General features: G+C 40.0%; 1 protein-coding gene across 1 annotated transcript in view; it reads right to left on the bottom strand.

Annotated features, from left to right (window-relative positions):
- Positions 1 to 15,034, bottom strand: part of LOC114644508 (acyl-CoA (8-3)-desaturase) — a 236,031-nt gene that overhangs the window by 25,418 nt on the left and 195,579 nt on the right. The window contains exon 10 of the mRNA XM_028792592.2: positions 14,601 to 14,697. Coding sequence (XP_028648425.1) covers positions 14,601 to 14,697 — 97 coding nt within the window. The remainder of the gene's footprint in view (positions 1 to 14,600; positions 14,698 to 15,034) is intronic.

Raw genomic sequence — 15,034 nt, 5'->3', positions numbered from 1 at the left:
AAGGGCCACAAAGTGCTACTATAAACTAGAATAGCTCATGAATCTCACACATCTCTACAAATGTTTGGAGCCAATCTATGATTTTTAGTTAACTTGACATTATTATTGACCATCGCCTATGTGATCGCACTGGGACATGGAAAAATGTATTGGGTCCACATTGAAAACAGAGTGGTGGTAAAATACTGGGCAAATAAGAGTGTGCAGTACAGTTGGTGGTGGCCTTAGAGTGTGAGGCACTGAAAATTTGAGAATGCACCATAAGTAGATGTGATGCATTTACTGAATCTCCTCAAAGCAATCAAGCGGCAGTTTGAATGTACTGAGTCATTCCTAGGACAGTAAGAGCAACTACATGAATGGGTTAGATGTGCGAGAGGATGACTGGGGCCCTTTGCAGATGAAATGTAAAGGGTGGGGAGCCTATCTGCTCTTTCCAAGACCAGAGCCAGCTGTGCTTGTAAGAGATGCTTTTATGAGATGGGGTGGCTCACTTGCTTCACCATCCACATTAGAAAAGGCATTAGTGGAGACTTAATTTCAGGTGGCTTGTCAGGATGAATCTTCATCAAGTCAATTACCCATTCATGAACTAGATATCTGCAAAACTCTGGTTGGAATAACATGTGTCAGTATTGTGGAGGAGGCGATGAGAGATGCAATTACAGCTGTGGTTTCTTAGGAGTGTGGCTACCCAGGCCCCATCTGACAATTCTTACCAAAATAACAGGTTGTGCCAGCTAGTAAAATAGAAATGTTGGTGGGAAGGGATTCAGAGTAGGAGGGTCACCTCGGGATACCATAAATGCTCCCAAAGACTAATGGCCACGCTGCAACAAGAGATAATTACCATTGGACAACTCAGCAAAAGGAGCTGCTGTTATCTGGAAGGGAGTCAGTGAGGACAGTTATTATGGGCACTGGTGTGACACTGGATCCTCAGCCTGAATCATAACCCCTGACACCCTTACAATTTGACTATTCCCTACAGCCAGTGTCAAGCCAGTTTGTCATGGATACTGTAGCTTGTGCTGCTATGAAGGGCTGAGCATTAGCAGTGCTTCAGGTCAGCAAATGGACCTGCTCCCATGTTGTCTGGGTGGCTGATAATTAGGATCCATGAATCCTAGACATTTTACAACATGCAAAGGCCTGTATGGATTTTGACTGGGATTATTACACTTCAGGTCTGCCCCAAATTTATTTTGCTGAAACTGGTGAAATTGTGGCAGACAAATAGCATGGACCTAAACCCCAATCAGAAAAGAAATTACATGGAGTATCAGGACCAATTTGCCAGTGCAGTGGTAGTGCTGCTGCTTTGCAGTAAGGGGATTGTGGGTTCGCTTTGCAGTCCTCCCTGTGTGGAAAGTGCTTTGAGTAGTGAATTATAATTATTATCAGCACTGCTGAAATCAGCACTGGTGGCACTTGGCCTGTCAAGCAACAACTTTGGCATGTCAGTGAAAGACCGAAGCACTAATTCAGGAGACTCTGACAGCCAGTAGCATCGAACAGCTTGAATCCTGCAGTGCTCCCCAGTTGTGCTGATGAGGGAAAAAAACAGGGGACTGGCAATTCTGTGTGGTCTATCAGAAGCTAAACTACATTGCTAGATTTGGTGTTGGGATCAAGCTGGTTCTTGACATTAGATCTGAGTAGTGGGTACTGGCAGAAGGAGCTGGCTCCAGATACCAGAAAAAAATGGTTTCTCTTAAAGGGTTGATCTGTGGCACTTCAGAGTCCACCTGTTTGATTTTTGTAACACCCCTGCCACTTTTGAATGGTTAATGGTCTGCCTCATAACCACTGTTTAGTATACCTAGATGAAGACCTGACTTATGTAACCTCTTCTCAAGGTGCTCTGGGGCTCCTTGCATGAAGTGCTGGATAAATTACAAGCAGCTGGCTTGAAATTACATCTGGGAAAATGCTGTCTGCTTCAAACAAAATGGTTACCTATCTCAGCAATTGGGTGAGTAGGGGAGACTTGGTCATTGAAGGAGAGCATCAGAATGTATGGAAGCGCATTTAAGCCACAGAGAAAAAAAATTAGGGACACGGTGAAAGGGTGTATTTTGTGGTTAAAGTTGAAATTTCGGCTTTAATCTTGGAATTTCTACTTTACTCTCGTAGTTTATTTTATCATTAAAGTAGACCGTTGTAAATGTCATGTTAAAACCAATATGCATCTGTGGCTTCCTCATGTACTGGCACCAATGGCGGGCAGCAATTGCCTCACAGAGCTCGTTTAGAATCCTTAGATTTATACTTGTTATCACTTTCATGATGAAATGTGTTAAAGCATCTATGTCACATTTTACAGATAAATCATTAACTTCATTTAATTAATTATTACTGGTAATAATTACACATGTTGGGGCAGCACAGTGGTATAGCAGTAGCACTGCTGCCTTGCAGGGAGTCACGTCCCTGGTGTTCTCTGCCTGGAGTTTGCATGTTTGTATGTGTGTGCTTGTATTTGTCTTGTGATGAGCTTCTGCCCCGTCCAGGGATTGTTTCTGCTTCACGCATGATGTTTGCTGGAATTGGATGGATATAATCATTAAACATCCATCCTTTTCAGAGCTATTGTGGCAAGGTGTCCTGAACTTCATGGGTATTTCAGGCAATTCACAGCACAGTGAAGCAGAACTTTGTTTTCTCACTATGATGATATCTTGCACTGCCACCTGGTGGAATCCTCCCAATTTACATAAAGTACATGTGCAAGTATAAACAGTACACTGCTTGCATAGCAGTAGCATCCACAGGCGCATGCGTTGTGTCACATGAAATATAAACCTGGCCTAAGAATTAGCCTCACAACTTTATCACTACAACCTATTTGAAAAATTTAATTCTGACTTTTGCAATGATGATAGTCCATAAAAAAGAATAAACTTCTAAATTGTGGTATTAATATTAAACATACTATTAATTACTCCATTAAACAAAATAATCTCTGACCATGACTATTTTTGACTTTATTATAAAACCTTTATTTTTTGACTTTTTATTTACTTACCTGCTCTCCTCAGTTCAATCAGGGATTAAAGTTGTACAACATTTACTCTATATCAAAATGTATGGATATGGTGAGAAACTCAAACTTAATTGTGGAAAACATATATATATATTGATATTATTTGCTGTTTGTTCAGCATTGTCCCAAAAAGCTTACTGTATCTGGAACTTTGTTATTAATAAATTCTAAAAACATGATGTTACATAATAACTGTTTCTCTGCCATTGCTACAAACAACAGATAAAAGTTGGTTTGAATATTCCTTTTAAACCTAAATCTCCATGTAATGTACATAAATTCTCACTACATTCTAAGAACAGTTTATCAAAGTTAGTCTTGTAATTTCTATGTTTACAAATCACAGAAACTAACCAATTAAAGACAAACGTTAGCAAAAACATGCAGTCACATGGGGCTACCAGGACTGATTTTGAGAACTATACTATACAAAAAATGTTAAATTTATGGTAAAAAACTGGCAGCTGTGGTTGTATGTCCAGAATTTTACCATACAAAATAAGGTGACAATACTTTTAGGTCTACAGTATAACATTTTAGTAAAAAACTGTTTTTTCTTTACAACACATTACAATAGAAGCAAACGATTAACCATAACCTGAAATCCATGCACTGTAATATATATGGCAATCATTAAACCATTAGAAAATGTTTTCATGATCAAATACCAGGACACAGTCTGCATCAGTAAAAAATCAACAATCAATAGAAAACATCTGGTTGTTGAGTCATGGCAACTGGACTTCTTTCTTGTTAGGTAGATACGTTTCACTGCTCACACAAGCAGCTTCGTCAATCTGAGGAATGTTGTTAGAGACCACAATTTTATCCTCCAGGTTAGTTTCACTTCACACCTGCCCTGATTAGGCTCGTTGAGTAAAACAAAGGAAGGGGGAGGTGTATGTAGATGTAACCGTCACACCTTTTTAACAGCCCCTTCTATCCCCATAGAATGGGTTGTTAAGAGTGGTCCACCTGGTGGAGGTGTGAATTGGGCCTGATTTCCCTGGGGATGGATGAAAGGGCAGCATGATAAATTGAAGACAGGTTATGCCTAAGGCCTCCACCTCCGTTGAGTGAGGGGTTGTTGATTTGCACATGCAAAGCTTCCCTCACCCCTCTCTCAAACCACTTGTCTTCTCTATCTAATATCTGGATGTTAATGTCCTCAAATGAGTGTCCTTTGTCCTTAAAATGGAAGTACACAGCTCTTCCGGCCCAGAGGTGTTACTCCTTCTGTGCTGGGCCATCCTCCTGTGTAGCGGCTGTTTGGTCTCTCCAATGTACAGTTCAGGACACTCTTCGCTGCATTGAACAGCATATAATTACATTGCTCTTCTTCTTCTCTTTCTGTATCCGGTCTTTGGATACCTAACAAGAAAGAAGTCCAGTTGCCATGACTCAACTACCAGATAATTTCACCTGGATGACTGAGAATCTTCACAGACAATAGCAAACATGTTGTATCATTTAATTATATACATTGAAAAGAGTTCAATGTTTAAAGAAATTATAGCAGATTGTCTGGTGGAGAAGTAAAGTTTGCTTTTATAGTGTATGGTATCCTACAGGTGTGCCAGCTTATCAAATACAACCTACCATAAATTACCTTTCATAACCTCAAAAAACCTTCAGCATGCAGGGAAAAATAAGTTTGCTAACTTTAAGTTTTTTTTCCCCTACTGTGCAAAGGTATGCGGTTCACCAGAAACAATATGGTAAAAGGGGGTTTCCTTATGCAAATATCGGAAGTTCAGCGTTGCTGAAACAGTGCTTTACCATTTTACAGTTGTTTACCTTCACTATTTAACAGTTATACACTGTAAAATTAACAGTGATTTTATTCAGTGTAACCGTAATGTATCAGTAAATGGTATGTAGCGTATTTTGATGGTAGAAAAATACGATTTTACAAAACGTGGCTGTAGAAAATATTGAAATGTATTGTTTAACACTAGAATTACCAAAGCCTATGAAAAAACTCGTAAACCCGGCCCACCTTAAATCCATTCGCACCTCTCTGTCAGTGTCTTGTCTTGTAAATGTGTTGATAAGCACAAGCAGCAAGTGGCCTGCTATACCATCCCCACCACTGCCACAGAAAGGGCAAGAAGTTGTCCCAGTTCAAGCCTTGATCATCTTGGAGTGAAGCGCTGGTGTTTTAGAGTGGAAATATTTGGAATTCATACATTTCATGTGTATTCCGTGTATACAACAATCTATGTAAACACATCGTTAAAACAGAAACATTTATATGTTTTAGTAATAACTGACAAAATGTCGACATGAACTGTATAATGTGTGAAGGCTGAAGTCCAAATATCAAATAAACACTTTCACGAAAGGTGCAAATGCAATACGACAACTTCTGTGGTGCAGCGGTAAGAACTGCTCACTTGTAATCAAAAGACAACGGGATCACGATACAAACCCAGATCTGATGCTGTTAGTTTTTATTTGAAACTGGGAATAACTATACATGTGAGTGGTGTTTTGAGACAATGGAACTGGAAATTCTCTGATCTGGAGGGATAAAAGCTGACACACAAATGCTGGTGAATCTGCCTTCTTCGTATCTCACTTTTTATTCAGTTTTATTGAGTGTCAAATATATGTTTCTATTGTATAATATTAATAATAAGAGCAGCTCACTACTCAAAATGGTAAATTTGCGAGGCACCCAGGATTTGCACCTTTTGTAAAAGTGTTTATTTGATATTTGGACATCAGCCTTCACACATTATACAGTTCATGTCAACATTTTGTCATTTAATACTAAAACATGAAAAATGTTTCTGTTTTAATGATGTGTTTACATTGATTGTTGTAGACACGGAAGACACACATGAAATGTATGTATTCCAAATATTTCCCCTTTAAAACTCCAGCACTTCACTCCAACATAATCAAGGCTTGAACTGAGAGAACTTCTTGCCCTTTATGCGGCGGAGGGCTGGATGGTATAGCAGGTTGCTTGCTGCTTGTGCTTATCGACACATTTACAAGACAAAAGACGCTGATGGAGAGGTGCAAACAGATTTAAGGTGGGCCGGATTTACAAGTGTTTTTCGTAGGCTTTGGTAATTCTGGTGTTAAGATATATAGATAATTTTCAGTAGAACATAAGGTAGCTTTCCTTTTTTCAGAAAAAGTACTTTACTTTCACCATTCACAGTACAGTGGAACCTCGGGTCACGAACGTATAGGACCACGTACAAATCGGGTTATGACCAAAAAGTTTGTTTCTTCACGACCACACACTCAGGTGACGAACAAGACAGTTTCCCTTCGTACGCGCCAATGATTTCCGCACGTGTTCAGTCTCTCCCTGTGCATTCGTGGTGAACTCTTTGTGCTCTATTTCGTTTCCCTTCTGGTTCGTATGCGCCGGTGATTTATGCACGTGTTCAGTCTCTCCCTGTACAGTACGTTGTTCTCGGTCAGACGTGCATCGCGCAGAGGGACTTTGTGGTATAGTGGGTCCACAGCTCACGTCAAGTGGCCAGTTTTAAATAAATAATCACCGTGCTACAGCTGCCACGTCCTCTTCATAAATAGAAGCGTGAGGCGGCTAAAGGGAGGAAAAAGAAAAGAAAGACAGAGGTTGCGGAGTGAGGAAGTAAGCAGGAAGCAGTGTGGAAAGAACCGGTGAGAGCGAGCGAGCGAGTGCGTGCTTGCAGGCAGGCAACTGGACAGTGAGCCCAAGCAGGGGTGTTTGACTGACACTCGGTGGGGCAGAAGGAAGCGGTCGTTCCATCTGAGCAATCAAGGAACTGGAGTGACCAGAAGAAAGACGGCTGACCGCGTAAGGCCGAGAAGGCAGCAGGGGTCACCAGTTAAAGAATGCACTGGGCATGCTTTTAAAGAGACTGCTTCCAGCATTGTTTTAACCTCGTTGTATTTAATGAAGACTTTTTTCTATTGGATTTTAACCTCCACTTCACTTCTGTTTTTATGGGATTATTTATTTATTGAAGGATTCTGAAAGCACTGCGCTTAATTTGATTTGGACTTTTTGCACTATCCCCTGCTCCATTGTACAGTAGTGCGTCACTGTCATGCTCATCGGTAACATTACAGACAGTGACAGGTTTAAGGGCTCCAGCAAGCGAGATGGGAACATGCATTGAACCAGCATCGTCACAGACTTTACCTCAAAACTGTAATCTCCTCTCCACCCAGTTCCTCCTAACTTCCTTCATGCCAGAACTCGACTCATGCAAGGTTAGTTTTCTTGGTTGTTTATGGTTAGTTTTTGTATAAATTACGGATTTTTCAAATGTTCATTTGTTTCCCTGTGCTTAAAAATCTTTAAAGCGAGCAGTTCTTAAGCCTATAGCGTGAACTCTTGCAATGTTAGTTTTCTCTGTTCAAGGTTTTCTCAGTGTTATTCAATGTTTTTACATTTAGTTTACTATTACACTGTGCATTCTATGGTATAATTAACTAATTTTGTGCTTAAAAATCTTTAAATAAAAAAGAAAGATTTACATACAGTTTGTATGGTCCGGAACAGATTAATTGTATTTACATACAATCCTATGGGGGAAATTACTTCGGGTCACGACCAAATTGGGTTACGACCAGAGTTTTGGAACGAATTACGGTCGTGACCCGAGGTTCCACTGTATTTTTACTGTTAAATTTACTGACATTTTTACAGTGTTTTGTTCTACATACATGTAGATCTCAGTGAACAATGTTTTTACAAGAATAAACTAAACTAAATTTGATTTGAATGATACATTAACCAAGCATCACTCAGTTCTTCACTTCTCATGGACATATGCATATCAGCAATCTTTCTTCTGAGGACAGCTAGAAATTTTTTTGATTTGTGTTAAACCAATTTTGTTAAAGACCAATTGTACTACATTTATAAAAAGTTGAGTCATTCAACATTATCTCTAAAAAATTTTCGATAACCAATGTATGGTTTGGTATACTTCATTGAAAAGTATAAGCATATTAGGGAAATATTTATACAAGGATGTACTAACACTGCCCACTACAGGATATTTAATTTTTGTTAATTTGTTTTTGAATATTATGTTACTACTGCTAGATTGGGAAATACGAATTTCCATATATAAAGTTAAGCAAAATGACACCTTTTATTGGCTAACTAAAAAGATTACAATATGCAATATGCAAGCTTTCGAAGCTTTTGATTACATCTTGTCTGAAGAAGGGGCCTGAGTTGCCTCGAAAGCTTGCATATTGAAATCTTTTTAGTTAGCCAATAAAAGGTGTAATTTTGCTTGACTTCTCACTACAGTAATCCCTCCTCCATCGCGGGGGTTGCGTTCCAGAGCCACCCGCGAAATAAGAAAATCCGCGAAGTAGAAACCATATGTTTATATGGTTATTTTTATATTGTCATGCTTGGGTCACAGATTTGCGCAGAAACACAGGAGGTTGTAGAGAGACAGAAACGTTATTCAAACACTGCAAACAAACATTTGTCTCTTTTTCAAAAGTTTAAACTGTGCTCCATGACAAGACAGAGATGACAGTTCCATCTCACAATTAAAAGAATGCAAACATATCTTCCTCTTCAAAGGAGTGCGTGTCAGGAGCACAGAATGTCACATAGATAGAGAAAACAATCTCTAGCAAACAAATCAATAGGGCTGTTTGGCTTTTAAGTATGCGAAGCACCGCGGCACAAAGCTGTTGAAGGCGGCAGCTCACACCCCCTCCGTCAGGAGCAGGGAGAGAGAGAGAGAGAGAGAGAGAGAGAGACAGAGTTTGTTTTCCAGTCAAAATTCAATACGTGCCCTTCGAGCTTTTAAGTATGCGAAGCACCATGCAGGCGCAGCATGTCGTTTCAGGAAGCAGCTGCACAAAAGATAGCAACGTGAAGATAATCTTTCAGCATTTTTAGACGAGCGTCCGTATCGTCTAGGTGTGCAAACAGCCCCCCTGCTCAATCCCCCTACGTCAGGATCAGAGAAAGTCAGCGCAAGAGAGACAGAGAACAGTAAGTTGGGTAGCTTCTCAGCCATCTGCCAATAGCGTCCCTTGTATGAAATCAACTGGGCAAACCAACTGAGGAAGCATGTACCAGAAATTAAAAGACCCATTGTCCGCAGAAATCCGCGAACCAGCAAAAAATCAGCGATATATATTTAAATATGCTTACATATAAAATCCGCGATGGAGTGAAGCCGCGAAAGGCAAAGCGCGATATAGCGAGGAATCACTGTACATTCATAATGGATAACACGGTACAACACCCTAATACTACATATATAAATTAAAACATGTTAAAAGATGCTATGCACTGCAGGGAATATGCATGCTTTCTTACAGCACTAAAATACATTCATTATTAGCTCACAGTAAGTAGCAACCCCTCCTCACATGTGTGCAGAATCCCTTTTGTATTATCTGGTCTCATTTCTATATACCTGTTCAGTTTTTACATTGTCTGCCACCTTTTTGTTGCGCTATGGTCAAAACACTTGAGGTTTTTTATCTGACAATGGAAATCAACCTTTTGGAAAGAAATTGTATTTATCTGTCAGTCTGAGATACTGTTAAACCAAAATCAGAAATTGCCTGGTTTGGTTTCTCTTGGTAGCTTCAGTTTCACAATGATGGAAGGGTCAGGTGTCAGCAATGTAGGTTGGTGCTGAATGTGTAACTGCATTGGCTTTATATATTGCATCTGCTGATATGTACATAGCAATATACTGTATATATTACGCAGGATATGTGATTTTTTTTCCAGTCAAGTACATTTCTACACATCAGCAGTGTATGCCTTTGATTTATACCTCCCGAGGAGGATAATTATCCAAGGCTGATCACAAAGTTGATAAAGCCATAGAATAGTTTGCAGAGTCTGTGGTCATAAAGATTAAAGTTTAAATACCTCTGCTCCTTCAAGACATATTATATATATACCAGAAGTGGCACACTACACGATAATGTGAAGTGAATACACATGACTGAGAGGTTTCTAGCTATTCTCATTCGATCAACGTCTCTTTGTCATCTCTGGATGGCATTTTGTTCTGACTAATTTGCCTTTTCAATTCTGGCATGTTTGACCACTGATTGCCGACGTCAATTAGCCTCTTCCTCAGTCTCATTTGCTCTTGCGATTCTCTTTTTCTCAGTGTTGTTCTGTCTTCGTTGTATGATTTGTTCTTTGCTCTCAGTTGCTTGAGCAATTCTCTTTTGCTCTGCATCAGCCTTTCGTAAATGCTGAGTGCGCTCTTCATAGTTTTCATACTCTTTCTCTGTACATTTAGCATTGGTTTGCTCAGAGGTTGATGCGCATGCTGCTTTCTGAGCAGCTCTTCTTTTCTCTACCCTAACGGCCCGCTTCTTCTCATCTTTCATGTGCATCTTTTTGCGTTAAAACTGATTAAGTCAGTATCTGTGTTGCAATTGCTTAGTTCGTTTTCTTTAATTTTTCACTTAAGCTGGCACTTAAATCTTCAATCTGCCTCAAGAATGATTTAACACATGAAAAGGTAGGGGAAGTGACGGCAAAGGTGGTAGGGATGAGAACGGTGCCTGTACGCATGCACCACACGGCCGCCTTGCTGGCCACTGCCAAGAGTTGATTCTACAATAAAATAAAATAAAAATAAAAAGAGTAATAACCTTGGAGGTCAATCATCACCCCAAAATCGCATAGTAGACATTATGTAGTATATGTGTACCAAATTTCAGGTCAATAGGTCAAACAGTTTGCGAGGTACAGGTGATTTAAAATCCTTGATGGACAAACGAACAGCCATGGTAGCGTATTATATATAAAGATAGTGTATACCCCAGAGGACAGTTCGGTGTCTCACCCAGGATGGAGGTGGAGTCCTTACCTGGCCTGGATGCCATAATGGAAAGATGGACCTAAATGGGGGCAATACCTGGTTGGGACAGCTTATGATCTCCATCTTGGGTGGGATGTCTGAAGAGTACAAGAACTGGTAAGAGAGCATGGCAGGGTGCAGTTCATCCCCCCACTTTAATAGGTGGCAGTGTCCCTCATATAGAGTCCCAATTTAGACACCTGCAGGGTTACATGGGAATTGGAATTTGTAAGAACCACCCTGTAGGACTTCCTGATAGATGAAGAGTAATCCTGATCAGGAAGGAGTAACGGATGGACCCTCATTATGTAGAGAAAATTTGAGCTGTGCGGTTTCTTGTGAATGCTGATCAGTGATCAGGCACACACAATGATCACAATATTCCTGCTTCACATATAGTTGATGTTTTGTCCTGGAGTGAGCAGTTTAACTATAAACTGAAGTTAATTAAACATGTATCTATTGTATGCAACACTCAAAAAGTATTCACATGAGGACGAGGTTGGAAGCATGCACTGATTACAGCGCGTTGCCACACCCACTACACAGTGAACCACCTGGATTGGGTCCCAAGTGCAGCCGTATAACAGGTGACACCTCAGCACAACACTGGAGCAGTGTGATGTTTTTTACAGTGACTGGAGCGCCAATCCCACCATCAACCCCCAAGTTTTCCCTGCAAGTTGGAGGACCCTGTTTACAGGGCTGGATGGATGCCTAGGACAAAGCAATTGCGGGTTGAGGGCCTTGCTCAAGGGCTCAATGGAGTACAGTCACTTCTGGTGTTTATGGGATTCAAACTGGCAACCTTCTGATTGAGTAATACCTTTTACTGCTGTAGGCTGAAGGCCAAGCCTAGCTGTCCATCTCTCCCGTCAGTGCTACTGGCCAACATACGCTCTCTGGAAAATAAAATGGACCCCAATTCAACACCCAGGTCTGGAATGAGGAATTGTTGTGTGTTTATTTTCTTGGAAACATGGTTGTAGAACAAAGTCCCTGACTCAGCTATTCAGCTACAAGCTCTCTATCTATTTTGTGCAGATATAGACATTGCTACCTCTGGTAAGACTCGTGGCATGAGACTCTGTGTTTATGTAAACAATGTCTGGTGTGTTGATGCTGTGGTTGTCTTGATTTACTGCTCTTCTCAGCTGGAGTTTTTAGTGGTGAAATGTTGACTGTTTTATCTGCCAAGAGAATTCACTGCCATTGTTGTTGTGGCAGTTTATGCCCCCTCCCAGCATGAATGCTAATGAAGTGCCCTGAAAGCTGCATGATGTTAACAGTGAGCAGCAAACAGCCCATCCTGACAGCTTTTTTTTTTTTTTTACTATTGCTGGTGATTTAAACCATGCCAACTTAAAAGCTATAATACCAAAGTTTTACCAGCATGTGAACTTTGCAATGGGGGAAAGAATACACTGCAGCTATTTTACACAAACAATACAGTAGAATCCCTGAAGCCTACGAAACAACTCGTAATCCTGGGCCACCTTAAATTCCTTAGCACCTCTCCATTGGGTTCTTTTGTTTTGCAAATGTGTCGATCAGTACAAGCAGCAAATAGCCTGCTATCCAAAACCAACCCCCCGAGAACAGAAGTCCTCCCCGCAAGAAACGTCCAGTCACACATGAGAACAACAAAGCTGGACCAGGTGTAAAAGCAAAAGATGGCACCGTTTGGATTCAGCAAGAGGTTGGGCATCATCCTGCCAGTCAATCTGCCACACACGTTCTTCAATGAAACAGCAGGGCATGCCGAGCTCGCCAAGGTATTGTGCAAAGTTCTGTTTGTGATTATGTTTTGTTATGGTCTTTATATGAAAAACATTTATATGTTACTTATATAAAAGCCACATCAAATGTTATTTACCTATTTACCTTGATTTATTGACTTAGCTTCCTACACCCTAAAGTCACAAGTAGACTGCAGAGTTTCCTGTGTTTAATCGACATAGGCATGCTGACAAAGTACATGTGCAATGCTACTTCAGTACGCGAATGACTTTAGCTGCAGGTGGAAGCTCCTTTCGCACTTTACACAACTGTTGTTATGGTTCTGACTTTGTCCAGAAATGGCTCCATAAGCTTTATGACCACAGACTCAGAAAGTCTTTTCCCTGGGTTGTAACTCAAAACACAGTTCTCAACAAAACAGTTGTCAGATATCAAAAATCACAGCAAATCTGTCTTTTTTCACATATTCTGCTCAGGTGTCTTGATAGTCTGATAGCAGTCACGGGGCATCGTATCATTGATTGCCGGTACAACACATAGTTCTGAGCAGACATCAATCACAGCACCAACTGTAGCCACTGCTGCTCTTGTGAAAAGAATGGAGATAAATGCCATCAACTAAGAGAGGGAGAGGCAAGTTCATACCATGTGAACGTCACTAACAGAATAAAACTGAATAATAAAAAAAAGCGCTAACTTTTACTAGTAGATAAACTTTACACCGGGTGTTACAGACTGAAATCAAATGTATGTTTTTATTATATTATAGTAATAATAATAATAGCACCTCACCACTCAAAACGTGTAGTGCCCAGACTCGAACCCGGAACCTTTTGGTTATAAGGGAGGAGTTTTTACCTCAGCACTAACCATGAATACATATCAACTTTCTGTCGATTGACATTTGAGCTTAGGTTTTTAACTCATTGACAGCAACATGTATATTGAATGTTTTTTTCCTTTGGTTATACTCTTGAATAAAAGCGCTTGTTTATTTGATATTTGGACTAAAGTCTTCACACATTAAACAATTCACGTCATTATTAGTATAACATAGAAAAAGTTTCTGATTTAGGTATGTATTCAGCATTTCTTGCCTCCCATTTCCTGTCATCCTACACTTACACAGATCGTTGTAGATCTGGAACATACATGAAATGTATGTATTCCAAATAACAATACACAGTATTATTTACCCTATACAACTCCAGGCACCTCACACCCAGATAAACACACATGAGCGCTGAGAATTTTACGACTGACTTCAGCTCCGTTGGGACAGGGGGAGGGGATAGCAGGCTGCTTGCTGCTTGTGCTGAGGAGAGGTGTGAAGGAATTTAAGGTGGCCTGGGATTACGAGTTTTTCCATAGGCTTCAGGGATTCTAGTGTTAAAGATTCTCATATGGCTGTTCCCTTCCTCAGTATGGGATTCTCAGACCACCTCTGTATTATGCTTCTCCCACCATACATGTCACTGCTGAAACGATTCAGGCCAGTACAAAGAACCAACTCAGCATTGTAGGACTGCTTTGAGTGTACAGATTGGAAAATATTCAGCCACCTATGACCAGCATATTAATTTAGAGGATTATACTGACTTTGTGACTGGATACATAGGGAGGTGCATTGAGGATGTCACTATTGAAAAAAATAATCATTATACGTGCCATCCAGAAACCATGGCTGACAGCTGAGGTCCATGCACATCCTCTATTACATTCTTCCTTCTTACACATTTTTGGAACCTGCACGGTAGATACCTACTGTAGCAATTCAGTAATTTCTGGTGGTCCTTGATGAAACCTGGTTAAAACCAAGTATTAAAGCTATGACAATCAAATCAATGCACGGCCACTATTGTGTATTTGGACATCTTCAGCTCTACATAGACAATTACTTATTTTCTTTTTATTGTTCTGCCATCTCAAAATATATACTTCTTAGTCTTAAAATCACAAATATACTAGGAAAATCAAGGGTTTACCTGCATGACAAGCCACTCCTTGTTCTGGTCACGGTCAATCTCCATTGGAATATGGTTCATCTGGGTTACCCACACAAACCAGTTGCTCTCAAGAAATCTAAAAAGGTGGAGAATGGGGCCAAAAGAGCATTCAGAGTTATGTTACTCCTTCATTTAAACTGTTGCTTTGCTGAAAAAAATGAGGTAAGATAGTGAAAGTCTAATGTCTCCTGTTTTTTGTTTGCTTTTCAGCACACACTTGCTTGTGACTATTAAACATACTGACATAGTATTCAAAATGTAATAAGGAGGACAAACATCTTATTAGGCAAAATAAAATGCTGAATCTATAGCTTGTTGCTACAAATCAAGAAAACATAATATTTTTTATTTTTAAAGTAAATTTGCTTGGTCTAAATAAATATACCATTTGAAGCTTAAGAGAAATGTTAATA

This window comes from Erpetoichthys calabaricus, chromosome 2, assembly GCF_900747795.2.
Source record: "Erpetoichthys calabaricus chromosome 2, fErpCal1.3, whole genome shotgun sequence".
Taxonomy (NCBI): domain Eukaryota; kingdom Metazoa; phylum Chordata; class Cladistia; order Polypteriformes; family Polypteridae; genus Erpetoichthys; species Erpetoichthys calabaricus.
The sequence above is the reverse complement of the archived record's forward strand: the minus strand, read 5'-3'. Positions and strand labels throughout refer to the sequence as shown.